General features: G+C 45.9%; 1 protein-coding gene across 4 annotated transcripts in view; it reads left to right on the top strand.

Annotated features, from left to right (window-relative positions):
* C6 (complement C6) overlaps positions 1-27,959 on the top strand; it is a 121,799-nt gene that overhangs the window by 84,657 nt on the left and 9,183 nt on the right. For 3 of the 4 annotated variants that reach the window (XM_053289754.1, XM_053289756.1, XM_053289755.1), the window contains 9 exons: positions 900-1,140; positions 7,046-7,171; positions 9,439-9,605; positions 11,158-11,383; positions 13,469-13,640; positions 17,753-17,864; positions 19,049-19,181; positions 22,517-22,708; positions 27,089-27,182. In XM_053289754.1, the coding sequence (XP_053145729.1) occupies positions 900-1,140; positions 7,046-7,171; positions 9,439-9,605; positions 11,158-11,383; positions 13,469-13,640; positions 17,753-17,864; positions 19,049-19,181; positions 22,517-22,708; positions 27,089-27,182 (1,463 nt within the window). The remainder of the gene's footprint in view (positions 1-899; positions 1,141-7,045; positions 7,172-9,438; positions 9,606-11,157; positions 11,384-13,468; positions 13,641-17,752; positions 17,865-19,048; positions 19,182-22,516; positions 22,709-27,088; positions 27,183-27,959) is intronic. The other variant, XM_053289757.1, reaches the window with a different exon arrangement.

The raw sequence follows: 27,959 nt of genomic DNA, 5'->3' as shown, positions 1-27,959 counted from the left end.
GGGAGGGGTACTTGGGAGGGCTAGCAGCTGGGAGCCACATGGCTCCCGGGGCTGCACACGACCTCCCCAAACTGGACTAAGCTCCCTTAGCCCGATTTGGGGAGGTCATGAGAATAGCCTCACTAGCTCAATATCTTCTACACAGACTGGCAGTGGCTTCAAGGTTGCAGGCAAGAGTCTCTCTCAGCCCTATCTTGGAGATGCCAGGGAGGGAACTGGGAAGCATGCTTGCTACTACAAGACTGGATCTCCTCCTCTCTGAAACACTACTTCAATGCTGAAAATTATTCCGGAAGTTCTTCCCCAGCATGTCACTGCACTGTTCATGGTTATGAAAGTATTCATCTGAAGAGGTGAATGCTGTAACTGTGATGGCAGGCGTATCCATGATCAGAAGCCAGGGGAGCCCCTGCCTCCTGATCATGGAAATGCCCACCATCACGATTATGGTATTCGCCTCTTCAGACAAATGTCGCTGTAACCATAGAGAATGTGGGTAAGGTGGTGGTGAGTGATGTGCCAAGGCAGGATTTGGGGCCTACCTTTTGGTACTGAAATCATGTGTGGTGCCTTCTGGAATAAAGTCTGAAGAAGGCTACAGTGTTGTAATTGCATGGCAGAGACCTGGGTTCAATTCCTGCCTTGGCCCCACAGTTCAGTGGATAACCTTGTGCCAGTCCCTCTCTGAGAGAGAGGTGGGGGTGGGGGTGGGCTGAGCTACTTTGCAGGGTCGATGGAGTGGTATTTTAGATGCCACCTTGACTTCTGTGGAGGAAGAACAGGATTAAAAGTTAATAAGCGGATGCATTTGTAAACCATCCTGTAGCATCTGACCATAAGAAATTCCATATCCTCACCAACAGGAGTATTGTCCTTCTCTCATTCATCTTTCCTTTCAGAACTCCAACTTTATTAGGATCCATAAAGTGATTGCAGTATCAAACTTCACAATGAAGCCCTCAGACTTGCAGCTTTCCGGGGTGTTCTTAAAGGCCCTCAACAGCCTGCCTCTGGAGTACAACTATGCCCTTTACAGCCGGATATTTGATGACTTCGGGACTCATTACTACCTTTCTGGTTCAATGGGGGGCACCTATGACCTCCTCTATCAATACAGTGCTGAAGCGCTGCAAAGCTCTGGTATATGGCCGTTTGCAATGGAAGCTAATCCCACATAGCTATTTTACCAGTTGATATTCTGTTAATGGCTCTGTTGGGGGACAAAAGCGTTGTCCACGGTTTTAGTATGTTCAGTAATTGTGACTTTATTTTTAGTGAGATAATAAAATAGACTGGGTCCAAGGGAGTGGTTTGGCCAAAGTCTGAAAAGCTGGTTCTAAGGGAAGTTTGCATTTCTCATGGAAAGCATGAATTTCAAGTGGTGGGGGTCCCAGTGGCTGCAGTGCTCCCAACAGAGAGGGGAAAGGCAATCAGAAAGGCAAATCCGTACTGAAGACTTTAAATTAGATTGACAGTCTTCCAGTCTTCCTTAGAACCTCTGGGAATTTTAGTTTTTTAATTGTATGGGGTGGGAGTGAGAGATTTCTAAAGGAGAATTCTCAGAACCCTCTCCAAATTAGGAGAAATGCAGTAAATAATTTTAGTGATGAGCTTACTGTGGCCGGACACTTAGCTTTTGTGGCACACGTACAATCTCCCAGTACCCTGATCGAGCACACAGGGAAAACATATTATTCTCATCTTCAGCAGAAGTCATATTTGTGCAACATTATTTTCCCATCCCTGTGGCAGTCACAATGCCACCCCAGCTTCTTGGAACAGTTTTTAAAGTACCCTGCTAACTGAGTAAAGAGGCACCTTTCAAAACTGTGATCCTCTTACATTTAGCAGGAGGAGAGCAACTGGCCCTCTCTAGCCCCAGCACACCACTGCTCCCATGATTGTTGCCAGTGTCTACCATATGTATCTTTTCTGGTAGTCCTTTCAGGACAGAAAACCATCTTATTTATTTACTATTTATCTTTCTGTGTAAACAGCTTTGACAACTTTTGCTGGAAAACAGTATATAAATATTGGTAGCAATAGTAAAATCTTTCACACGTAACGTGAAACCGGAGGTGAATGACCCAGAGGTTCCAATTTGTGGTCATCCGAATGTGTGAAACCGTGGTTTGGGATCAAAAGCAACCAAAGGTTTTCCTCCACAAACTCCAATTTGAACCTTTGGTTTATAGTGAGTTTCACTGCTCCTACCTAAGGTTTCATCCTGGCATCATGTCGTCTGAAGGCTTCAGCTTCCCTTACTGGAGTTGAGGGCAGAAAGCTCCTCCCCCACCCCTGGCTGCAATTGGCTGCTGGAGCTGTCCTTCATGCCTGAAGGAAGCCCATGTGGCCAGTTCCTCTGCCCACACAGCCAGTTTCCCCTCCTCTCTGCAGTCTCCCAGGCTGCAATTTTGATTGTCTGGAAAGTGCACAGGTGGAGCGTGAGACAGAAAGAAACCGTGGGTCTGTTGGACCCATGGTTTCCCGTTACGTGAAAAGGCCAGTATCTCTCCTAGTAAAGTGCTAAACAAATATTTGAGCTGGAAAAAACACAGCACTTAAAACAAAGTGGGCACCTTTCCTGAAGCACTGTGGAGGAGAGGGAAGTGTTTAATCCAGAGAAAGTACAGGCATCATTACAGGAGCAGAGGCCGGGGAAGCAGAACTTGACCCAGAGCAGAAAAACATGCTGCTGTTACTACATCTGTACACAGCCTACAGTTCTCAGGCTATTTGAGGAAAGCCTTGACAGCTAAAACTGGTAAAAAAAAATTAATGAAAATCTGTAGTTTTGGGTAGGAGAGAGGAACAGCAGATGGGATGAGATTGTTGAAGGACCTGGTGTACTGCAGAAAGAGGATTACACATCAAGTAGCTGGAGAACAGCAAGTTTCGAACTTTCTACCTTCAAGGAACCTTTTTCTTCGTGATTTGTCAGCTGGGAGTGCCCAGAACATCAGTCACAGCAATCTACTACACTGCAGATGGTTCTGAGGCATATTTTAAGGTACACAGTACCAGAGTCACTGACCAGACTCTGTATGTAAACTGACGCATATAAACTGATGATATGATCTAGATACTGGATCTAGATTCTAGAACATACCCAACACTCTCCTGTGGTTGCACATCTCATAGGAAGAACTGTAGGGGGCAGTCTGATGTCTTTCACAGCAGCCTTACACACCATTACAGATGTTCTCACTGAGGAACACTTGAGGAGCTTCTAAGGAACCGAGGATTACCTGGAACACAGCTTGGAAACTAGTGCCAGGATGAACATTTCTTTCCCTGTAATCCCTTGGACCTTGTAATCCCTTGGATCTGAGCATGTACAAAGTATGATTGACTGCCCCCTGCCACCACTCTGCAAAATATGAAAGCTATTAATCCATCCCACCCAGTATTCTATTAGTAACTGTGATGCCTTGACTCACCCCAATATAAGATGGGTTATCAAGAGCCTAATATGCCATGGATGCATATTAAGATGGATGCCAGAACAGCAAAATGGATGTCAGAATAGATGGTGGAAATTGCCAAGAAGAGGAGAAAAGCCAAAGTCAAGAAAGATAAAGACCTCACAAAGGAACTTAAAAAGGAATTTCAGAAAGCTCTTAGAAGAGACAAGGAGCAGTACTACAATGACATCTGTAAAGACCTTGAGGATGGAAATAGACATGGAAAAACAAGGAAAGTTGTCCAAAAGATCTCTGAACTCAGGAGGTTTCAACATTGAATCAATATGTTAAGGGATGCCAAAGGACAGATAGTAACTGATTCAGAGAAGATTAAACAGAGATGGAAGGAGTATATTGAAAATCTATACAGCAGGGATGTCAACATCCAAGATAGTCTAGAAGATATTCCCTACTTGCAAGAACCTCTAATACGGGGAGATGAAGTTAGAGCAGCACTCTGGTCATTACCAAGTTGGAAGACTACAGGAATTGCCGGAATAGCTACAGAAATATGGCAAGCAACAGAAGAAGAATCAGTCAAGGCTCTAACCAAACAATGCCAGCAAATTTGGAGAATAACACAATGGCCAACAGATTGGAAGAGGTTAGTCTACATACCCCTACCAAAGAAAGGAGACTTAACTGATTGTGCAAACCATCGCACAATATCCTGAATTTCACATGCTAGCAAAATAATGCTCAGGATCATCCAATGCAGGTTAGAGCCCTGCGTGGAAAAGAAAATGCTGGATGTTCAAGCTGGTTTCAGAAAAGGCAGAGGAACAAGAGACATTATTGCTTATACACGCTGGATAATTGGGATAGCCAAAGAATACCAAAAAGAAGACAAGATGTGCTTTATTGACTACAGAAAGCCTTCGATTGTGTCGAGCATGTCGTTGTGGAATATCTTTAGGAAAATGGGCATCCCAGAACATCTCATTGTTCTCGTGAGAAACCTATTCAAATGACAGGAAGCCACAGTCCAGACAGAACATGGCGAAGCAGACTGGTTCCAGATTGGCAAAGGAGTAAGACAAGGCTGGATACTTTCTCCTTCTTTGTTGAATTTATATGCTGAACACATACTGAGAGAAGCTGGATTGGAAGAAGATGAGTGTGGTTTTAAAGTTGGAGGAAGAAACATCAATAATGTGCACTATGCTGATGACACCACTCTGATAGCTGAGAATGCGGATGATCTGCAAGCTCTAGTAATGGAAGTCAAGAAGCACAGTGAAAAAATGGGACTACGACTAAATGTCAAGAAGACTAAACTAATGACAACGGGTACAGCAACCAGCCTCAGAATTGACAGTGAAGACATTGAAGTGGTGGATAGCTTCTGTCTTTTAGGATCGACCATCAACAGTAAAGGATCCACTGCAGTCAAGAAATATTCCGCAGACTAGCACTTGGCAGGGTTGCAATGAAGGCCTTGGAAAGGATATTTAGATGCTGTGACGTGTCTATACCTACAAAGATTAGAATTGTTCGGAAAATGGTTTTCCCCATGACATTCTATGGATGCGAAAGCTGGATTCTGAAGAAGCAAGATAGAAGAGAGCCGGTCTTGTGGCAGCAAGCATGACTTGAACCCTTGGCTAAGCAGGGTCCACTTTGGTTGCACATGAATGGGAGACTAGAAGTGTGGGCACTGTAAGGTATTCCCCTCAGGGGATGGAGCCACTCTGGGAAGAGCAGAAGGTTCCAAGTTCCCTCCCTGGCTTCTCCTAGATAGTGCTGAGAGAGATTCCTGCCTACAACCTTGGAGAAGCCGCTGCCAGTCTGTGAAGACAATACTGAACTAGATGGACAATGGTCTGACTCAGTATATGGCAGCTTCCTATGTTCCTATGTTCCTAAGAAGTATTGACGCTTTTGAACTTTGGTGCTGGAGAAGACTTTTGAGGATACCATGGACAGCCAGGGAAACAAACTAATGGATCATAGAACAAATCAATCCAGAATTTCCACTAGAGGCACAAGTGACCAGGCTCAAACTATCATACTTTGGACACATTATGCAAAAACCCAGCTCCCTTGAGAAGTCCGTAATGCTGGGAAAAGTTGAAGGAAGAGAAGAGGACAACCAGCAGCAAGGTGGATAGACTCATTTACGATGACAATGAATGCACCACTGAGAGACCTTAAAGGCCAAGTTGAAGAAGATAATCCTGGAGAGAATCTATCTATGTGGTTGCTAAGAGTCGACATCGACTTGACAGCACTTAATCAATCTATCAATCAATATGCTATGATTCTCAGGATCAGATGAGATCTATACATGAAGTGAATCCATAATACACAGATTCCAACTATGCTCAAAACACATTTAATATACCACTATTGAAAAGTCCACTGCACTGCACATTTTGTATGCATTTTGTACGAAGGTTTGGTATTTTCATGTATGCTTATACATGAAAGAAGTATAGCAGTGGAAAACTTTGTTTTATACGCATTTTATAGGACCAATTGTTTTTTAGAATTCTGTTTGGAAGTTTTGAGATTACTGATTAGATCTACAAGTTTCGGTCTTCAGAACAATTTATTCAACCACAACATTCTACATTGTCAGGAACGTAGCAAGGCTGGCGGCAGCCTATGTGCGGCTGGCCTCACCCCCTGGCCCTGCCACCCACATCTGACATCAGACACAGGGGCCCAGCTAGCCACGGCCCCGCATCTGATGTCAGATGCAGGGGCATGGTCTCCCTCCCAAACGGGGCTGTGCCGCCCCATTTGGAAGGGAGATTGGCCTGCACTGCATTGGGCAGCGTGGGCCGGAGCAGCTCTCCCTGCCAGGGAGAGCCGTTCCGGCCACGCTGTCAATGCAGTGCGGACTGATCTCTCCTAAACAGGGCTGCGCGGCCCCATTTGAGAGGTAGGAGGATCTGCCCCGCTGTGTTGGCAGCGAGACCAGGAGCTGCTCTCTCTGTCTTTAAGGCAGGGAGAGTCACTCCAGCCTCACTGCCAATGCAGCGTGGGCCGATTTCGGCTTCCAAATGGGGCCACGCGGCCCTGTTTGGGACCGAAATAACACCCTCACATCTGACATCAGACACGGGGGCATGTCTGGGGCCGTGCTCGTGGTCCCTAATTGGTGGCAGCCTGGGTTCGTTGAACCCGTTTGCCCAATGGTGGTTCCACCCCTGTACATTGTTCCATTTGAAAAAGACCATAATTCGAAATGGAGGTCACGGTGTCACCATAGTGAACTTTTCAATATATGTGGATGTCTTGTGGACTTTGCAGTACATGTGGAGTTAGTAACAACTTTCTAGAATTTTTAGGTGGCTACAAGTAAGGGTGAACAGTAGCTGCCATGCCTGAGGTGGTTGGACAATACACAACAAAGCCACATCAAACCATCTAGCATAAACCTGGGAGCTCTGATCTTTTCTCTGTCTATTCATAAACTCATTGGGCATGTCTGGGCAAGATGCTCTTCCCCAGCCTCTGTTTACTTATCTGCAAAATGTGCATAACTTAGTTTATAGAATTGTTTTACAGAGACATATGAAGAATTGTAAATCAGTGGTTTTTAAAACCATACAAATGACATTTTCCCCTCATAGGTTTGACAGAGCAAGACTCAACAGAGTGTACCAGGACAGAAACAACAAGGCGGATCTTCTTCTTCATAAAGAGAACGAGCGGGCACACAAAATGCACCACCAATAAAATGACTGAGCAACATGAAGGTGACTATCAAGGAAAATGTGTTTCAGACTATCATTTTCAATAATCAGGAATTTGTCACAGTGAACGTGAGCACAAAACAGTTGTAGCCCAGTGGTAGAGCGCATGCATGCTTTGCATGCAGAAGGTCCCACATTTGATCCCTGCCATCTCCAGGTAAGACTGAGACTTCTGTCTGAAACCTTGAAGAACAACTGAGAGAGCCAGTGTGGTGTAATGGTTAGAGTACTGGACTAGGACCGGGGAGTCCCGAGTTCCAATCCCCATTCAGCCATAAAACTAGCTGGGTGACTCTGGGCCAGTCACTTCTCTCTCAGCCTAACCTACTTCACAGGGTTGTTGTGAAAGAGAAACTCAAGTATGTAGTACACCACTCTGGGCTCCTTGGAGGAAGAGTGGGTTATAAATGTAAGAATAAATAAATAAAATAAAAATAAATAAACTGCTAGTCAGTATGACCAATGGCCTGACTCATTCAGCAGGTCCCTATGGTAATCCGTGCAATAATAAGAAGGATCGGATTGCCATGTTGAATTCAACGTAGTGGTTACTCCTGTCTTCTTCGCATAGGCAGTTTGATAATGTTGGCAAATACTGGTGGGATTTACTATAGATATTTTCTCTGTCAGTGGCATAGAAAAAACTGCCGCCACCCCCGGTTCAGCCCACCACCGGTGGGCCCCTAGCCATGCCATCTGTGTCTGCCATCAGACATAGGGGGCACAGCCACGTTTGCAAATGGGGCCGCACGCCCCATTGTCAAATAAACTTCATCCAGCACCACGTTTGCAGCGTGGCCGGGAGCACTGACTGAAGCTTCTCAAAAACAGAGCTGCATGGTTCCAATTTTCAGATGCTTCAGCCAGTACTGGGCTCACAGCCTGTCCAGGAACGCATCTCTCTGCCTTGCCATGCAGGGAAAAGTGATCCTGGCCACACTGAAAATGCGGTGCTGGCTGAAATGTACTTGGCAAATGGGGCTGCACTCCCTGCGCCTGATGTCAGATCTAGGGAGCATGGCTAGGGTGCCAGGTGCAGCTCCTGGAACGTGGCAGCCCGGGTTCATTGAACCCACCCCCCATTCCATGGTGACTAAGCCCCTGGTCTCTGTTCTTTATCTAAGACTTGCTTGTATATATTTGAATGTGTCTGTGTACTGGCTTGGTACAGTCACTGTGGTTGTTTGTCTCCTCCTCACTTCCTGACTTAAATTTAAACTGAGAGGTTTTCCCTCTCCCTGCATATGAGACAGTTAGCCTGTTTGTTGTGTTCTCAGCCTATTTTCAGTAAGTAATAAATATCAAAATCTTGTTTCTCAATTAAAGTTGGCTTCCTGTTCAGTTACTTATAGAGGATAAGTAATTTATCCGCAACAAATACCCATGAAGAGGATGTGATGGTGATATTCAGAGCTATTTCCACTTTGTGCTGAAATGAATTAAATTCTTCAGTAAAGTAGTACTAATGTTGTGCAATGAAAAGTACCATTTTGCAACTGGATATTGATATGCAAATCTATTCAAATAGATTGAACAGGAATCTGGCTAATTCAAGTGATTCAAATTCGAATCGAATCAGCCCAATTCAAGTCGAATCAATCCAAATTGATTCGGCCAGTATGGGGGGAGGGAGGGGGAGGAGAGCCTCCTTTCAGCATCGTTTTTTTTTTAAAGAAAGAGGCACCAGGAAATTAGCTTTGATGGGCAGAGCCTGCTGTGGGTGTGGGGAGGCGATGACCCAACCCACCATGCCCCTGAGGGCTGCCAGCCACTGTTTTTCAAAACAAGAGGTGCAGAGGCACCTTTGAACCACTTCTGGTAGCAGTAACTTTATAGCATGCAGCAGAGGGAAGTAGTGACCCAACCCGCCATCCCTCCACGCGGCCCATGACTCTCACAGGGCTATCCCTTTAAATGGCCTCCACACACATGCGGGGAGGCCATTTGAAGAGGTAGCCTGGTGTTCTATTTGCTAGAATACCAGTTTTTTAAGAGGGTCATTGTAAATTCAGGGTTATCTTCTATTTGGGAAAATACAATAGATGGTATTGCTAAGACAGTCTTGTTGTCGGTCAAAACATTGCAATGATGTATAAGCAAGCCTCAGGTTGTCTGGCACAGTGATGGTCTAACCCACCAAATGCAATCAGCAGAAGGTGTGTTTCTTTATTTCATGCAGGCTTCTCTAAATATGCTCTGAGAACCACTTTCTGACATGCCTTCTGGTAGTCAAGCTCTTGCAAAACCTCCAGTTTTCTAATCTGTTTCAGGTTCTTTTCTACAGTCCTCTGAAAAGTCCATTTCATTAGTAAAAGGTGGGAGAGCTGAATATGCTGGAGCGCTTGCCTGGCAAAGAACAGGAGCTTTTCCAGGACATGTGGCGTATACCAATTGGTTGGAATCTACCAAAGACAATCCTATAGTTGTTGATTTTGAGGTAAGAAAGGAGAGCGCATGAAAGAATTTCTTGATTTCACACATTAAGATCTTATTTTGTGTTCTGTGTGCGTGGAGGCCAGGTGAATTCCAGAGATGCACTGCCATGGCCATGTAGGATGCTAGCCGGAGCCCTGTGGCAGCGGCTTGCAGTGGTGACCTGGTGTGTTGCCATTAGAAACTAAGAAGAGCTTTGATGACTTTAATGTTAAAGGTTAAAGGCAAAAGAGCCTAATGCATTTAATGTTAAAGGCAAAAGAGCGTCAATTAATTTAATGTTAAAGGTACCTCTCTCTCTGCCCCCCCAGCTCCACTCTCTCACTATCTTATTTTAAGAAAAAGATGCCAGAACACTCAGAATGTTATGAACAGATTTGTTCCGTGGAAATACCACAGAACAAATCATCCCGTTGTTCCGGTTGGAATGTTCGAGCCATTTTGTGTTCTATTTCAAGCTCGGAATAGAATGCGAAACCCGTTCTGTGCACACCCCTAGTACAGGGCATAGAACAGCCTAAACTCCAAGGTTCAATTTGGTAATTAAATGTTGAGGTCATGAGCAAGAAGTAGAGTGGGTTCAGGCATTGGGTGGTACCTCGGTTGAAGCTATGCGGACTCTCTTAGCCCTGGGAACTCATGCTCCATTCTCCCATCCCCCTGTGAATGCCTACTTCCTTTCTAGATCAGGATATGTTGAGATTGCTCACAACGTCTGAACCTAGCATCTTGGCTTATTAGGTTAGGATAGGTTAGGATAAGCCAAGATTGGTGGGTTCAGATGTTGCAACCTGTTCTGGCATATCCTAACCTAGAAAGAAAGTAGACGGTCACACAGGGAGGGGAGGGGAGGTGTGTGTTCTCAAGGCGGAGGGAGGCCATGTGGAACTCAGCTACAATTGAGGTTCCACACAATGAGCCATATGTCATGAGCAGTGAGAAAAAGCAATAGGGTTTGCGGGGATGAAGCCTTGAAGAGCTTACCTCGCTGCAGATAATCCGTTTACTTCCCCTGGGCAGGGGGATTGCCCACCCAGACGAGCACCGGCTGCTGCCCATAGCTCTGAGGGTCAGGGTGCTGGGACACCCCACTCCACCAGAGCTCCAATAATGCACCACACAGTGCATTATGGGGATTCCCCCTCCTCTTCCCAAGTCTGCAAACAGCTGCAGCTGGCACACAAGCAGCAAAACAGGGTTAGGAGACCATTTTGCTCTTCTATCCTGGCTGTTCACACACACATGCAAAACCAGGCTGGGCTCCCTTAGCCCAGTTTTGCATACATGTGTGAATAGCCTCACTGTCTGAAGCTGCTCATAGTCTTGTATGGCTACGGTTGGGGATCCAGAGCCCAGCGCCCACCAAAAGCTCACATAAATACTAAATACATTTTCAAAACCACATTACAGCAGATTTATAGAACCCCAAATCATACTCCAGATACCGGATGTCATAGACTTGCATTTTGGGCAGTATACAAATATGTTAAATACATAAATATGGAACCCACACAATCCTTGTTATAGCTCCTTGCTGTACTGTGCTTGCCTCCTAGCTGGCAACCATTTTGGATTTGGTGAAGGGCTTTCCATGCGCAGTGACTAAGCGCCGTAACCTTAAGAGAGCTCTTACTGAATACATGGAAAAGTTTGACCCATGCCGATGTGCTCCATGTCCGAACAACGGCCAGCCGACACTATCTGGCACTGAATGTCTCTGTGTGTGCCAGGCTGGAACCTATGGGGAGAACTGTGAGATCCGAGCTCCTGATTACAAATCTGGTATGTGCATTTGTCCAGCGCTGATATCAAGCTTTTCAACGTAGGCTGTCACAATACAAAATACAGCGGCTGTTTGCACTAATGAAGCATTAATGTGGAATGCAAGTTCTGAAAGTAGTGAAGCTAGTTATCACAACATCCTTGTGCTAGCACAACATTAAGCATTAATCTGGAGGTCAGCCTGTTTTTTGGGCATCATGCTGACTGTGTGTGCCCTAGTTGTAAGGCCTGTGCAATACCTCCCCATCCTGACCAGTCTGGCTGGAAGGGACAGGGATGCTGCTGTGGGTAAAAAACAGAACAGTGAGAACAGTAGGGTTGCCAACAGTGTTCCTTCTAAGGTGTGTGCATGTGTCAGCACACACGTTTTTTCATGTCTGCTCATTTGATTTTAGATCCCGCTCAGGTTGAATCAGGAAGGCCCCATTCTGAATGAACATGCACACCCACTGCCTTGATACTGCCAACCAGAACAAAACTCATTTTGTGCACAGATGAAAAAAATTAGAGGAAACACTGGTTACCAACATCCCAGGTTAACCTGGAATCTACTGAGATTGGCACGGATCTCCCAGTGATTGTGATCTGGGAGATGTTCATGGCTGTTTATTTGTTTATTTCGGCCCAAGGCCAGCATAGATGTTCATGGCTTGATATTCCATCCATCCATCCATCCATCCGCCTAGAAATGCACATATTGGGCAGTAAAAAATATGCTAGATAGATAGATAGAATTTAAAACACAACAAATATAAAACAGAGTAAAATCAGTAAAAATTACACAAAACAAAAGCAATCTCAAAAGATAAAAACACATTAAACAGTTTAAAATTAATTTCCATTAGAAGTTTAGCTGCACCCTTAGCTAGAGCATCAACCTGGGCAAGAACAATAGGAGGGAAGCACCAGGCTCTGGGGTAATTGGAGCTTCAGACAATGGTTACAGCACCATCACTGCTAAGGGTTCAGCAATTTTAATCAATCAATCAATCAATCAATCAATCAATATATCTCCTGACTCCAAAGGCTCTAGGCGGTTTACAAAAATAAACATGTTCATAAGATTGTTTATAAGAAACAATCAGGGTTCTGGGAACACTTGCTTTCCTTCTGCATTCACTTCTCCTTGTGGTAGCAAGCATGATTTCCCCCCTTTGCTAAGCAGGGTCCACCCTGCTTGCATATGAATGGGAGACTACATTTGTGAGCACCATAAGATATTCCCCTCAGGGGATGGGGCTACTCTGGGCAGAGCACTTGCATGCTTGCATGCAGAAGGTTCCAAGTTCCCTCCCTGGCTTCTCCAAGATAGGGCTGAGAGAGATTCCTGCTGGCAACCTTGGAGAAACCGCTGCCAGTCTGTGTAGACAATACTGAGCGAGAGGGCCCAATGGTCTGACTCTGTATATGGCAGCTTCCTATATTCCTATGAAAGGCACAGCCGTGCTGAGAGTGAGATAAACCCGGAGTGGTGAGTATGAGATGCCATCCTGCCCGAAGAAAGGGAAGAGTGATGAGGGAAGCACACTTCAATTAGGTAAGACTATGAGCAACTGCTGGTGGTTACGAGATCAAGATTGTGCCCTTTGAGGCTGGGCAGTGAGACCAGGAAAGGGCCAGGGGGCATATACAGTATTATGCAAGTGCAGATGTGTCATTTATAACTCTGCTCTGTGGGGAAGGAATGACTATTAAACCAGCTGTTGGCACAGATAGATTTATTTTATTTTATTTTATTTTATTTAGCATGTATATGCCGCTTGTCAGGCGAACCTCCCAAAGTGGTTTACAAAAAACTTAAACAGAATAACAATATATCAAGCCACACGTTTGCCTCTTTACATGGGCCTGAGTCGCGCTTCTTTCTTCTCCCCTCCAAGCAGAATTGCCCCTGGTCTCTCTGTGGTGGCAGATGGGGGAGGAGGGAGGGGCCACTTCAGCTGGAGCAAAGGAGCTGGATGGTGTCAGCTCCCCGGCCTGTGTCTCTCTCCTCCCCTTAGCTATGCCCTTAGTGTCTGCCGGTGCATTGTGATTGGCATCATGGTTAATCCGTACCTGCTTGGGGTTTGTTTTCATCTGTGGTAGTTGCTGTGGATGGCTACTGGAGCTGCTGGTCTTCATGGAGCTCCTGCGATGGCTCCCATAAGAGACGTAGGAGCCGCGTGTGTAACAATCCCTTGCCATTAAATGGTGGGAAGCCATGTGAAGGTCAACAGGAGCAAGAGGAAGAGTGCTACTTCTCAATATTTGCTGACAAGTAAGAGTGCAATATTAGGGCTTCTCTAGTTGGGGAGGATTCGCAAGCCATGAGTGCATCACGAGACAAGCTGCCAGGCTTATAGGGCATGTTGAACCTATGATTCTTTGTCCACACGGGGCAGATGGTATGGCTTGCTGACATATAGTAATCACTATTATGAGGTTCATTTTTTCATGAACCTTGTTGTGATATATTGATATATTTTATTGACTTTGATTAACTATATTTTATGTAGCTAGGATAGCTTTCAAACATATAGTTTCATTATTAGTACCAGGTGGCGGGGGTGGTTCGGACCACGATTGAACCAAACCAAGCCCGGTTCGGGCTGACCAGTTCAGCGTCAAACGGGGGGTGGGGGTGGCCAGAGAGGTATTTAAAGGGTCTCAGCTAGCCAGCATGACTCCCGGAGCCACTGCTCCCTGCCCCAGTCATAGTCCATAGCCCAAGCATGTTCCACAATGCCCCTTCTATCATGCCCGCATGGCAGTGGCACAGTTCCGGCCTCCACAGATGCAAATAGAATTTGATTCGAATTTGAACCAAACCGTGATTTTGAGTTGGTGCAAACCCCTAATCCTGTGTGTATGAAGAAGTCATCAGCATCATTCAGTGATCTTCTCTATTTTTTCAATAGGCTTGAGTCCGAAATGTTTTGGAGGCCATTATAGAGGCCTCCACAATGTTTCAGAAGCCGAGAACCTTTTGGCTTTCTGCTTTCAGCTTTTGGCAGGGGGGGGGGCTTTAAGGGCTAATAAGGGTGCACTTACCCCTCCCGCCACCTTTCCCCTGCCAGTGCTCCATTTTTACTGAAACCCATGGGGCAGCAGCGTACCTTCCTGCCGCCCCTTCCCCCTTTCGTCGCCATAAGTTGCTGGAAGTAGTTGCTGTGCGTGCACGTGTCCATCTGCTGTGCACTCAATGGGCGCACGCACAGCCACTACTTCTGGCAAATTATGGCGATGAAATGGGAAAGGGGCGACAGGGAGGTACGCTGCCACCCCATGGGTTTTGGTAAAAATGGAGTACCAGCGGGGGGGAAAGAGATGGGAGGGGTAAGTGCACCCCCCCTCCCTTAAGGAGCCACCCCCGCCGCCGCCAAAACATGGCTGAGCCATTTTGGGCTCAAGCCTATTTTTCAAGAAGGAGCCTCCACACAAGCATTGCGCTTTTCTCGGTTTTGTGATGGCCCTTTAAGAGAGTTGGAGCCTTCTCTCAAGGGCTTTATGGGGAAAATTCTAGGATTGTGAAGTGCTGTATAGACTCTCTCACACCCACATGCTCAAAATCTCTATGGGCAACCTGAGGTGAAGGTTTGTGACAGAAGGGATACACTTGTTAAAAATGGTTAGGAACCACTGTCCTTGAAAACTGCTATTAGCTGGAGAACTTTTCAAGGGTCTGTTGCAGGGGCGTAGCTATAATTGAGCGAAAGGGTTCAAAGAACACGGGCCCCCAGCTCCTGAGGGCCTTCCAGTTCCATCCCTCCCTATTTTCTTCATTTTCTCCCTCACTCTGGGGGGCCGCCAGAGAGAGGGATGAACACGGGCCCCCTCTCCCCTAGCTACGCCTCTGGTCTGCTGCTTATAGAATTGAAAGCTAACTGGCAACATATCATTTGGCATCACTAGATCTAAGGAGTAGCAGTCCATTATCCTCTTCCTAGCTCCACAGATATTTTACTGTAAGACAAATACTTAGTACACGGAAAAGAATTTTCATCCATGCAGAATTGCCCTTCAGTCTCCTAATATTGAGTTTGTTTTTGTGGCTAGAGACAATTCAAGAACGTTGAAGATGGTATGAGCAGCATTGTTTCTTGTGGTGGGGTGAACAACACTCCTTTTGTTTGTTCCTCTATTGCCTCTGATCAAGCACCTTTTCAAAGCACTACTAAAACCTGCAAACTCCAAGATGGTAGTGGGTTGAAGGATGAGAGGCAGTGATGCCTCTCTTGCATCAACTCTCTGAAACTATCGCTTGTCCCTAGCCCAAGGCTGAAGGTGGGCAATGTTCTCTGAGAGAGTTGGAAGCAGCTTGTGTGTTGGAAGTAGGCAGCATTCATTTCCCATGATATAAACACATTTATTTTGCTCCACTCTCCCCTTTGGCCCATTAAGGTTTTGAAAGAATGCGTGAGTTTGTTTGCCAGAGGGGAAAGTGGGATGAACAGATATACACCAAGGCCAGTCTTTTCTTCTCTGTGGGAACAACAAAACAAAACTATTGCCTGTCTCCAGCCTTAGTTTTTGTTCTGAAACAATGCAAAACCAGAATAGTTTAGAAATATGTGTGTGTGTGTGTGTGAGAGAGAGAGAGAGATCCAGTCTCTTTTTTGCTAATGTGGTGAGATTTCCTCTTTCAGTTTCTTACAACCAGTGTGTTGTGTTGCTCTCTGATTGTAAGTCATTATTGTACCTGGGTACAGAGGGAACAGGCTAGCGCACATGCACACACAGCACTGGCACACTTCATAGCCATGTCCCAACATTTCCTGAGTACAGCATTTTCTCTGCAGAGGCAAATGCAAATTTATTTCAAATAACCCTGAGGAATTTCTTCCCATGACAGTCATGGCTAGTCCAGGCAGAGCAGGAGGGCGCAGGTGATGGAAAGCAAGCCACAGATGCAGCTTATTCAGACTCACTGCACCCACTTTTTCCCTCACCTGGCTACCTCCTTCCCTCTTGTCTCATCCTGCCCACAGTTTTAACCCCAGGCGCATGGGCTGCACATTTGCCAGGCTCAGGAACCAGGCAAATGTGCAGCCCACTCATCTGCAGTTAAGGCTGTGGTGGGGCGAGGTGAGAGGGAAGGAGAAAGCTGGATGGAGCAAGAAGTGGGTGAGGTGTGTCTGGACTAATTGCACCTGTGGCTTGTTTAATTCCCCACTTACTCTGGCACGACCAGCCGCCACTGTCTCATGTTCTGGAATGCTGAGAAATTCTCCCTAGATAACAAGGGTAATCACATGACCAGTGTGGTGGACGGGTGGGTGGAAGGCTGTGCAAAACTTACCTCCCTGCCCAGACGAGCATCCCACATTGGACTGTGCTCCCAGATGACCATGCTCCCACATGATCCACACTGCATGGAGCAGAGCAGATCTCCAGAGGCCAGGACTCATCGTCCCTGCCTCCACACATCCCACAATGCCCTATGCTATGAGTGCATTGCATTGGGGGGGTACCCCCATGAGACTAGGCGCTCATCTCTGTGTGCACTCAGGCTGTAAGCAGCCCAAGCACACAAACGACCCCGGCAGCCGGGTTAAGGGCAAGCTTGAGCCCTTAACCCGGGCTAAAAACGGGGCTTGAATGTAAGGTTAGGCTGGGCAGGAGTAGCAGGATCTGCTCAGCTCCTGACACTTCACATGGCACTTCAGGCTAGCCTGGGTTAGGCTGCGCATGAGAACAGCCTTAGAGTGGGTTTTTTCCCCTTTGCAAACTCCGTACTTCTATTTATCTTTATTTATTCATTGCATGTTTATACCACCTAATTTCCCCCCCCTAGGCAATTTACAAAATTGAATAAAATCCATTAAACATTCAGTCAAAACAGCCAATTAAGACAGTTAAAAACAACTTTAAAAAACCATTAAAACAGCCCTCAAAATCAAAATACGTGGCTAAAGAGATGCATCTTTTCTTTGGAGCTCTCCTAAAGGCCTGCAGAGAGGGCAAACTTCATATATTGGCTGGGAGCAGGTTCCAGAGCCTGGGGTCAGCCGGGGGCACTGCAGAGACAGCTCCACTTCAAGTCACTGCAAGTCAAGCTAGCCACTGGCGGCAACTGCAGGTGGACCTCTCCAGAAGATGCTTGATGGGGCATGGCTACAGAGCACAGAGAGGGAGCTAACAAATGCTCTCCTGTTCCCCCTTGTGCTCAGGTACAATAATAACTGGCCAGGGCTTCTATTATTGTTTCAGCCATTTGGAGCTGTTTGCTTCTGGAAGCAGCTTTCTAGAAGGGACCTACTTCCTGCTCTGTGATGCTCTGTGACCTTGAATGATTTGTGGAGGTAGATCTGTAGGGCATGGATAGTCTTGCCTTGCAGCAGATCGAGATGGCAGTCTATCCCTTCCAATCCTATGGTTCTGTTCTTTTAGAGGGGCCCCCTGTATCAATGACAATGAAGGGAAAAGAGAGATAGACATTCCTAATGGCCAGCCGGAATCTGGATGCATTACACCAGAACCTCCAGAACATGGATTCATTCGGGTGAGTACTGATGCTTTGACAAATACTGGAGCTCATCAACATGTGGGGGAAACGTACCCATCAATCCTCAGCTAGGATGCTGGTCAAAAGTGTTGGAAGTGAAGGACTCTGCGCTGACTCATGCCTCAGGGACAGAGGGGGACAGACTAGTGAGTCAGAGGGCTAGAGAGGTCAAGACATTGGTCATCCCTTCTCTACTGCTCTGACACTATCCCTTTGATACATAGATTGCTACTCTCAGGGACACTGCCTGCCTGCCTGCCTGCCACTTCCTTCTTCTCTCTTTCCCTTCCCTTCCTTCTCCCTTACAACATGCAAGCTCCTCTCTCCCTGCAGCATGTGTGCAGAGATGCATCCATGTGCATCCAGCTAGATAGATAGATTAGAGATCCTATCTCTCCCGTTTACTATCTAGAATGGAGTTCACTAATAAATACTCCTTATATATTGATTTGAAACTATGAATTGGCTCCAAGTTATTTTGCTCTCAGCATGCAGGCATGCCTGGGCAGACTCCGCTGTGTTGTGCCTCTGTGCACTCTGCTATATTAGAAGGGTATCTCTTACCAGAGATAATTTCCAACAAAAAGTTGGCTATGCAAAAGGGAAAGTATTCAGTAATTTTAGGATAGCCTGTGTGTCAAGCTATTCACTTGACACACATGCAGCTATTGAACCAGCTATTCACTTGACACATATGCAGATTTATATAACTTGGATTCATACATATGTTGCGTGCCTTTGCCCCTCCCTCCCTTCCTTTTCATTTATATCCCATTCTTCCTCTGAAGAGTTCAGAGCAGCATATATGGTTGCTGATTCCCACAACCATTCTGTGAGGTAGCTTGGGCTGAGAGAGAAGTGACTAACTCAGAATCACTCAGTGAAGCTATTCACACATACAGGCAAAACCAGGCTAAGGAAGCCCAGCCCATTTTTGCCTGTACGTGTGTACCACCAGGATCAGGCCTGATCCCAGCAGAACCAATCTTGTTGCTTCTAGGATGAAGTACAATGAACCAGCAGTAGTAGGATGCAAAGTTCTGTTAAACTCTAAATCCTGCACATTCATACCTGAATGATGGCTGTTTTTAAGATGATGGCCTAAAACTCTCTTAACACAATTCTAATCATTCATTCATGCTTTCCTTCGGCAATTATGATTCCTGATGTTTAACTTCTAGAATGAAAAGAACCATTATACCGTTGGTGAAGATGCTGAAGTTGTTTGCTTTGGTGGATATAATCTCGTGGGGTATCCATACTTTCGCTGTCTCCCAGATCAAACATGGGCACAACAACCTGTTGAATGCCAGTGTAAGAACCAGCAACAGACTTGCAATTAAAACTGCTCTCTGCATATAAGTTTTAAATATATACTGCCCAACTGACTCCCTAACCGAGCTGACGGAGCTGGTCGCGGGGTTGGTGTTGGAGTCTCCTAGACTTTTGGTGCTGGGGGACTTCAATATCCACTTTGGGGCTGGCTTGTCTGGTGCAGCTCAGGAGTTCATAGCGGCTATGACAACTATGGGCCTATCCCAATTAGTTTCTGAACCAACTCATGTTGCCGGCCATGCACTCGATTTGGTCTTTTGTTCAGATCAGGGGGGTGTTCCGTGGGTGGGGGATCCAGTGGTTTCCCCATTGTCATGGACGGACCACTACCTGGTTAAGGTTGGTCTCACAGCCGCAATCCACCCCTGCAGGGGTGGTGGACCTATTGGGATGGTCTGTCCCAAAAGGCTGTTGGACCCAGTTGGATTTCAAAAGGCCTTGGAGGATTTTGACGTTGGTGCAGCCAGTGATTCTGTCGATGCCCTGGTAGGAACCTGGAACAGGGAACTCAACAGGGCAGTAGACACGATTGCTCCTTCCGACCTGCCTCAAAAATGGCCCCTTGGTATACTGAGGATCTGCGGGGGCTGAAGCAGTTGGGTAGGCGACTAGAGTGCAAGTGGAGGAGAACTCGGTTCGAATCTGACAGGATTCAGCATGTGACCCATTTGAAGGCTTATGTGGTAGCAGTGCGCGCAGCGAAAAAGAGATTCTGGTCTGCGCGCAGTGCGGCTGCAGGTTCACGCTCGGTGGAGTTATCCCAGATTGTGAGGAGTTTGGTTTCTGCTCCTTCTACTTCCAATCAGTCCCCAGTGTTGCTCTGCTGTGATGCCTTTCATGGGTTCTTTGCGAATAAGATCTCCTGTATTCGGGCTGACTTGGACTCCACTATTTCTGCAAGGTCTATGGAGGAGGTGTCTAGCAATCCCTCTTGCAGTATTAGATTGGATCAGTTTCAATCTGTGACTCCTGAGGATGTGGACAAGCTGCTTGGGGCAGTGCAGCCTACCACCTGTTCTCTGGATCCTTGCCCGACTTGGCTGCTTCTATCTAGCAGGGAGATTGTTGGAGGTGGCCTAGTTAATATCATAAATGCATCGCTGAGGGAGGGTAGGGTGCCCCCCTGCCTGAAGGAGGCAATGGTTAGACCACTCTTAAAGAAGCCTTCCCTGGACCCCTTAGCGGTGGACAGCTACAGGCCAATCTCCAATCTCCCTTGGTTGGGCAAGGTGATTGAGAGGGTGGTGGCTGACCAGCTCCAGGCAGTCGTGGAGGAAACTGATTATCTAGACCCATTTCAGACTGGCTTTAGAGCTGGCTTTGGGGTTGAGACAGCCTTGGTCAGCCTGACAGATGACCTTTACCGGGGAATCGACAGAGGGAGTGTGACTCTGCTGGTTTTTCTGGATCTCTCGGCGGTGTTCGATACCATCGACCATGGTATCCTTCTGGATCGCCTGGGGGAGTTGGGGATAGGGAGCACTGCTTTGCAGTGGTTCCGTTCCTATCTCTCAGGTAGATTCCAGATGGTGGAGCTTGGTGACAGTTGCTCCTCAAAATAGGAGCTGCTATATGGAGTCCCTCAGGGCTCCATTCTGTCACCAATGCTTTTTAACATCTACATGAAACCGCTGGGTGAGGTCATCAGGAGGTTTGGTGCTGGGTGTTTTCAGTATTCTGATGACACCCAAATCTACTTCTCCTTTTCATCTTCAGGAAATGGCACTCATTCTCTAAATGCCTGCCTACAGGCAGTAATGGGCTGGATGAGGGATAACAAATTGAAGCTGAATCCAAGCAAGATGGGGGTGCTCATTGTAGGGGCTCCGAATTTGAGGGGTGAGTTAGATCTTCCTGTGCTGGATGGGGTTGCACTCCCCCAGAAGGAGCAGCTGCACAGCTTGGGAGTACTCCTGGACCCAGGCCTCACCCTGGTATCTCAGGTGGAGGCCATGGCCAGGAGTGCTTTCTATCAGCTTAGGCTGATTCGACAGCTGCGCCCATTCTTCGAAGAGGATGACCTCAAAACAGTGGTGCATCAGCTGGTAACCTCCCAGCTTGACTATTGCAATGCGCTCTACGTGGGGCTGCTTTTGTACGTAGTCCGGAAACTTCAGTTAGTTCAGTATGCGGCAGCCAGATTGGTCTCTGGGGCAACCCGGAGAGACCATATGATGCCTATTTTGAAACAGTTACACTGGCTGCTGATATGTTTCCGGGCAAAATACAAATTGCTGGCTATTACCTTTAAAGCCCTGAATGGCTTGGATCCGAGATATCTTAGATAGCGCCTTCTTTTACATGATCCCCACTGCACGTTAAGGTCATCTGAGGAGGTCCGTCTCCAGTTACCACCAGTTCATTTGGTGGCGACTCATAGGCGGGCCTTCTCTGTAGCTGCTCCTGGGCTGTGGAATGCACTCCCAGCAGAAATTTGTAATCTTAATTCTTTACTGACCTTCAAGAGAGCCCTTAAAATCCATCTGCTTGGCCTGGCCTTTCAGGGTTTTTAATTAGTTTTAATTGTTTTAATGTTAACCTGGTTTTCAGGTTTTTAATTGTTTTGATAGTTTGTTTTTTAAGAGGTTTTTAAATTGGTGTTTATATTTGTATTTCTGTTTTAATTGTTTTTAATGATTTCTTTTTCTAATTGTAAACCTCCCTGAGCCAGCTTGAAAGGGCGGTATAAAAATCAAGTGAGTGAGTGAATGAATGAATGAATGAATAAATAAATAAATAAATAAATGACATGAGTGGAATACTTATTCCTGAAATGCAAACATCCCGGGATGGAAATGCAACATTCTCTTTAGGCAGCTTGTTCACAGTGAATGGATCAGGCTGTCAATATTTAAAAATGACTTTTTTAAAATGTAATTATTGAAGTTTCAAATGCAAATGAATCATCAAATGAATGGGGATCCTTCATCCCAACGATGACTGGTAGGGGTTGAGTGGTGGGGAGAGAGTCTCAGGTGAAGCTCATTTGCTGCCGTCTTGCCCTGCCCGGCTGTCTGACTCCCTTTTGCTTGCCTTGCCCTGATGCGGTGTTAACCCCAGGCATGTGGGCTGTTCATTCTCCACGTTGGGGAGCCTGGCAAATCAGCGGCCTACGTGCCTGCAATTAATGCCACAGTGGGGCAAGGTGAGAGGGAGACGAGTGGCCAGTGGGGTGAAAAGATGGCCAATGAGCTACACCTGTGGCTCGTTTTCCACCCCCCCACTCCACCCCTACCAGATACCACTGCTTCATCCTGTGTTAAGCTTGCAGGTTTTTTACCATAACATGTTAATCTGAGTTCTTTTTACTCCAGTGTCAGCATGTCCAAGGCCGCCTGTATCACCCGATGTCTCAATTTCCCCATTTAAAAGTGAATACAGGACTGGGGAAACCATCCGGCTAAGTTGTCCTGCTACCTTCATCCTAAATGGCCGCACACAATACACTTGTAAGGAAGGCCCATCCTGGACGCCTCCTGTTTTGAGAACAATTACCTGTGAGAAAGGTAAAAAGGGCTGGGCTTCGCCAACCTCTCCTTGACAGACCTCTCAAAAGCAAGTAATATTTATCAGGGAGTACTAAGCACAACTTCAGTCCTCCGGCTGTTGTTGGACTACAACTCTCATTATCCCTGTTGCCACTGTGGATGGGGATGATGGGGGTTGCAGTCAGACAACAGCTGGAAGTTGTGTCGCCCAGTGCTAAGTAAATGGCTTATGGGATGCCTTTCTGGAGTGCATTGATTGCAACAATATTGCCCCCAAACAGCAACTCTTCAAGATCATTCTCACAACCATAAATGTTGAGGGGTGGGGAGGGCTGGCAGGGAGGCAGGCTCCTACCTGCCTCCCCACACACAATCAAACTTCTCCCATGAGCTGCGCTGCGCTGAGCAGCAGACCCGGAATCCATAGGAGGAAGTCTTCTGGCATCCCTCAATGTACCATGCCAGGAGAGTGGTGCATTGAGGGATTCCTCCTCAGCCGGGCACACTTACCGCCTGGCTCTCTGTGTGCTTGGGCTGCCCGCAGGGGACCAGGGACCAAGGGAGAAGGGCGCACTCACGACCTTCCACCTGTGTAAAGGTGCAATGTCTTCTTCGCTATGAGCCCCAACGCCTGTTAAGATCATCTGGAGAAGTTAGTCTGTGGTTGCTGCCAACCCGTTTGGCGGCTACTTGGGAACGGACCTTCTCCATTGCTGCCCCTGGACTTTGGAATGCACTCCCTGTTGAAATAAGAGCCTCTTCATCTCTGGCAACTTTTTTAAAAGGCACTGAAGACACATTATTCACCCAGGCTTTTAATTAGATTTATTGAATTAGATTTATTTTATTCTATCTATCTATCTATCTATCTATCTATCTATCTATCTATCTATCTATCTATCTTATTTATTTATTTATTTATTTATTTTGATTTAATAGTTTTTAAAAATTTTAATACTAGGTTTTAAATGTTTTAAATGATTTTAATTAATTGATCTGATGTTTTAAATTATTTTTATTGTAAACTGCCCAGAGACGTGAGTTTTGGGCAGTATAGAAATATTTTAAATACAAAAATAAATAAATAAATGTCCCAGGGGTAATCCTAGGCTTCCTGGTGGGGCAGCACCGGGATCCTGGTGCCTTCACATGAGTAGCAGGGCTGCACAAGCCCAGATAGTGCTGCTTTTGTCTCATTGACACAAATTTACTTAACCCCCAAGGCCTCCTTCCCACCTCTTGTTTCCTTTGTGTGTCCTTCTGTTTTGTTAGTCATTTTCCAACTCATTTGAATGAAAACTGGAGGCTGGATTTCCAATAATCCCACAGTTACAAAAGACTATAACACAGACAACATTTAATTATTAGAAATATTTTTTCTTCCTGCTAATTTTGATGTACCCAAAGGGACCATATATCTGTTTTTTCAAAACTAGAAGTGTTTGTTCTAATTTTAGCTATTATTTCCCTCTATGTTTACTGCTGCTTGTTGCTATAATGAGAAAATCTTAGAGAAAATACTGTTTGTTATTATAGATAAGAAAATATTATGAACTAGTAGTATGATAAAAATAGCGACCTCTCTAATCAAGTGTGGCCCTTTTCTTTTTTCTGGCTCTGTTTTATGAGACTTGCAGGGCAGTCCTAAGCAGAGGCGTATCTAGGGAAAATAGCGCCTAGGGCAAGCACTGAAATTGTGCCCCTTGTCCAAATATCTGACACCCATCTTTCAGATAACTTTACCATAATATCAGCTCAAAAATACAAGTCAAGCTCATTAATCTTTTCATATTTCAAAAACTAATTAGCAGTGGACTTAGCCAGACCAAAAAATGCTGGATAACTACAAATTTCAATATTCTGGGGCTCATGAAATACCCAAATACTATGTGGAGGTGTACTTGGAAAACTAAAGAGAAGTGCCTGTCTAATTCTCTACTATGCATTGTAGCATCACTATTACATAAGTTTTAAAAATAAATGGAGAATTTGACTTTTCCCAGATACTCTGAAAATAATCAAAGGCTATGCAGAGTAAACTGTGTCACTGCTTAGAATATATTCTAGTATTTCAGAAAGACAGTTAAAATGAGAGAAAGAGAGCAAGAAACTCCCAGTGGCCTTAATATTTCACACTGATTCAAAGACAGCCTCACCATTAGTAGCCATATTATTAAGACATCACATTTAACTCCCTTATCACAAGAAGCAAAGTAAGAGCAAATGAATACAATCCTAGCTCATAAGCTTCAGCTCAGTATTCACAAGCCCTGATTCTCTGTACATAGTGCCAATCTGAATATGTGTACTGTGACTTATATTATATTAATTTTTTTTAAAAAAATCTTTTTTACCTGTAGCCCTTTTGGGGGGCTTCCTAAAGGCCATGGGGGGGGGGTCTGCAAAGGTTCCCCCTCCTCCCACTGGCCTCTAGGGTCTCACAGGGACCATTTGAGCATGTGCAGTGGCCATTTTTAAAAATAGTTTTTTTTAAAGGCTGCTGAAAACAAAATGGCCACCGCACATGCTCAAATGGCCTCTGCAAGGCCTGACATGGCATAGGGCCTCACAGAGGCCATTTGAGCATGCACAGTGGCCATTTTGTTTTCGGTGGCCATTTAATTTTTTTTTTTAAAAAAAATAAAAAATGGCGCCCCCCTTCAAGTGGCTGCCAGGACACGTGCCCTGCCTACTCCACCCTAGATATGCCCCTGGTCCTTAGCATGTGTACGCATCCCCTGCTATACTTCAAAAAAGCACCATTTAAAGTGGCAACTTTCTTATATTTAGCAGGGAGAAAGCAGCTGTCCCTATTCAATCCAGCATAACTTCCCTCCAGTCAGGGGTGTAGCTATAATTGATCAAGGAGAGGTCCTTGTGCCGGGGCCCAAGAGGGAAGGAGCCTTCTGGTTAGGCAGAATCTGGCTATTTGCTCCCCTCACACCTCCCTCAATTCACTAACATGCTGCTGGCTCCTGATTAAAGGACTTGTCTTGGCTTCAGAAGGGGAGGGGGAGGAGTGTCAGGAAGAATACCACCACCACCACCTCCTCCTCCTTGCTGGCTGGCTAGTGCTCAGGTTCAGCTCACCCCTTCTTCGGCCTTACTGGCAGGCTCAACAGTGAGGGAAATATAACTGACCGTCAGCCAACTGGAAGGGAGGAGGAGGAGGGAAGGATGCTGCCTGACACTACTTCCTCCTCCTCTTCTTTCCTGAAGCTGAGACGGAGCTGAAAAGATCTTCTATTGCTAAAAAACTGTTTTTGAATCCTGCCTTTGTTATAAAGAACAATGTAAAACCACAATACTCCTTTTATTTGCTCCCCACTCCCCCTGCCAAACATTTCTGAGCAACTGGGTATGGATTACCCCTAAATCCTGGGGGCGAAATCTGGGACTTGGTTTGCTGTGGAAAACTTTGACTGGAGTGAGTGTGTGTGTGTGTGCGTGCGTGCACAAGTGTCTCTGTGTGTGTGCTTAACCCTGCTAACTGAGCAAAGAGGCACCCTTTTAAAGTGGTGCTTCTCTTATATTTAGCGGGGGAGATCAACTGGACCTATCCAGCCCTAGCACAGCATCTCTCCAGTGGCTTTTACTGGTATTTACCATATGTTTCTTTTTTAAATTGTGAGCCCTTTGGGGACAGGGAGACATCTTTTTTTATTCTTTATTTTTCTATGTAAACCACTTTGGAAACATTGTTGAAATGCAGCATATGGGTAGCAGGAGTAGCAGCAGCAGTAGTGTGTGTGTGTGTGTGTGTGTGTGTGTGTGTGTGTGTGTGTAAGAGAGAGAGAGAGAATGGGCAAATAAAAAAATAGAAGTGTTGTTGATGTTGTATGACCACAATGACAAATACTCTTCCACAAGTGTGTTTGGGAGTGCAGCCCTAGAGCCTTATATGCCAGTGGCCGCACTCACACGTAATGCAGGACTGGAGCTGCAGGGGTGAGAGGTTTGCAAGCCATTTGTCCGAATGTGTACAACTCCATTTCCATTTGGAAAGCTGCTGATAGCTGAGGTTGTAGTTTCTGAGCGTTACAAGCAAATACAGAACTGGAGGCTGCATTTGCTCTAACCGGAGTTGAGAGAGGAAATGCCTCTCTCCAGCCATGATTGGCTGTGTGGGCTGTCCTTCAAGCAAGAAGGAAGTCCGCACAGCCAGTTCCCCCTCCTGTCTCCAGTCTGATCTCCGATTTGTCTGAATGCAGACAGGGGGGTGGGGAGCAGAACCGCGGGTCCATTGGACCTGCAGTTCTGCATTACGTGTGAATGCAACCAGGATGTCGTCTTGCTTCTCATAATGCCTCTGTGCCTTCAAAGCCCTTCTCGTTTTGCTGAGTTTCAAACTTAAACTTCCCGTGCTCCCCCAAATCGTGACATTGCTTACATTTGCAGATGAACATTCCCAAATTCAAGGCAGTTGCAACCCAGGCCAAAAGCAGGTTGGATCCCAGTGTGTGTGCATGTCCCCAGCAGAGGATTGTGACAGGTAAGGTATGCATAGTAAAGTTTCGAGGTTTATCTTTCACACATTGTGAAATGCTTTTGCCTCTTAACAGAAATGGTTGCAACTGATACAGGAAACTTCACTGCAAGTATAAAGCTTGTTGGTTTTTCCTGCAAATAAAGAGGCTGGAGTAGACAACAGAGGCATCTTTATATGCACATTTTACTTTTACTCCACTGTTGTCTCTGGTGAAACGGGTTTTGCATGTGTTTGAAATGCGCCCCCCCCCGCACCAAAAGACTAGCATCCAGACTATCAAAGTACTGCTACTGCTAATGCTGCATTGGTGCTATCAGGAAGGAGCAATTTTTGTTGCTCTCCTCTTCTGAAAACATGTCCCAGAGTATTGCATAGCCCTCCAGGACATGTTTCATAAGTCTCAGTGAGCTTCAGAGGGGAATTGATGAATAAAATTTGCCCCTCCCTGATAGCATCAATGAAGCATTAGCAGCACCAGAACATACCTAGTCTGGATACCAGCCAAAGCTTGTTTGACCAGAGGTAGTAGCAGAATAAATGTGTGTTGTGAGTCTTGATATGCCAACTGCATCTATTTCTTGAGATGACCGACCTCAGAACAGTGGTGCATATGCTGGTCACCTCCAGACTTGACTACTACAATGTGCTCTATGTGGACTGCCTTTGTACATAGTCCAGAAACTGCAGTTAGTCCAGAATGCGGCAGCCAGATTGGTCTCTGTCATCTTGAAGAGATCATACTACTCCTATACTAAAAGAACTACACTGGCTGCCAATAAG

This window comes from Hemicordylus capensis, chromosome 2 (genome assembly GCF_027244095.1).
Source record: "Hemicordylus capensis ecotype Gifberg chromosome 2, rHemCap1.1.pri, whole genome shotgun sequence".
NCBI classification, from domain to species: domain Eukaryota; kingdom Metazoa; phylum Chordata; class Lepidosauria; order Squamata; family Cordylidae; genus Hemicordylus; species Hemicordylus capensis.
This window is presented reverse-complemented; position numbering and strand designations above follow the sequence as displayed.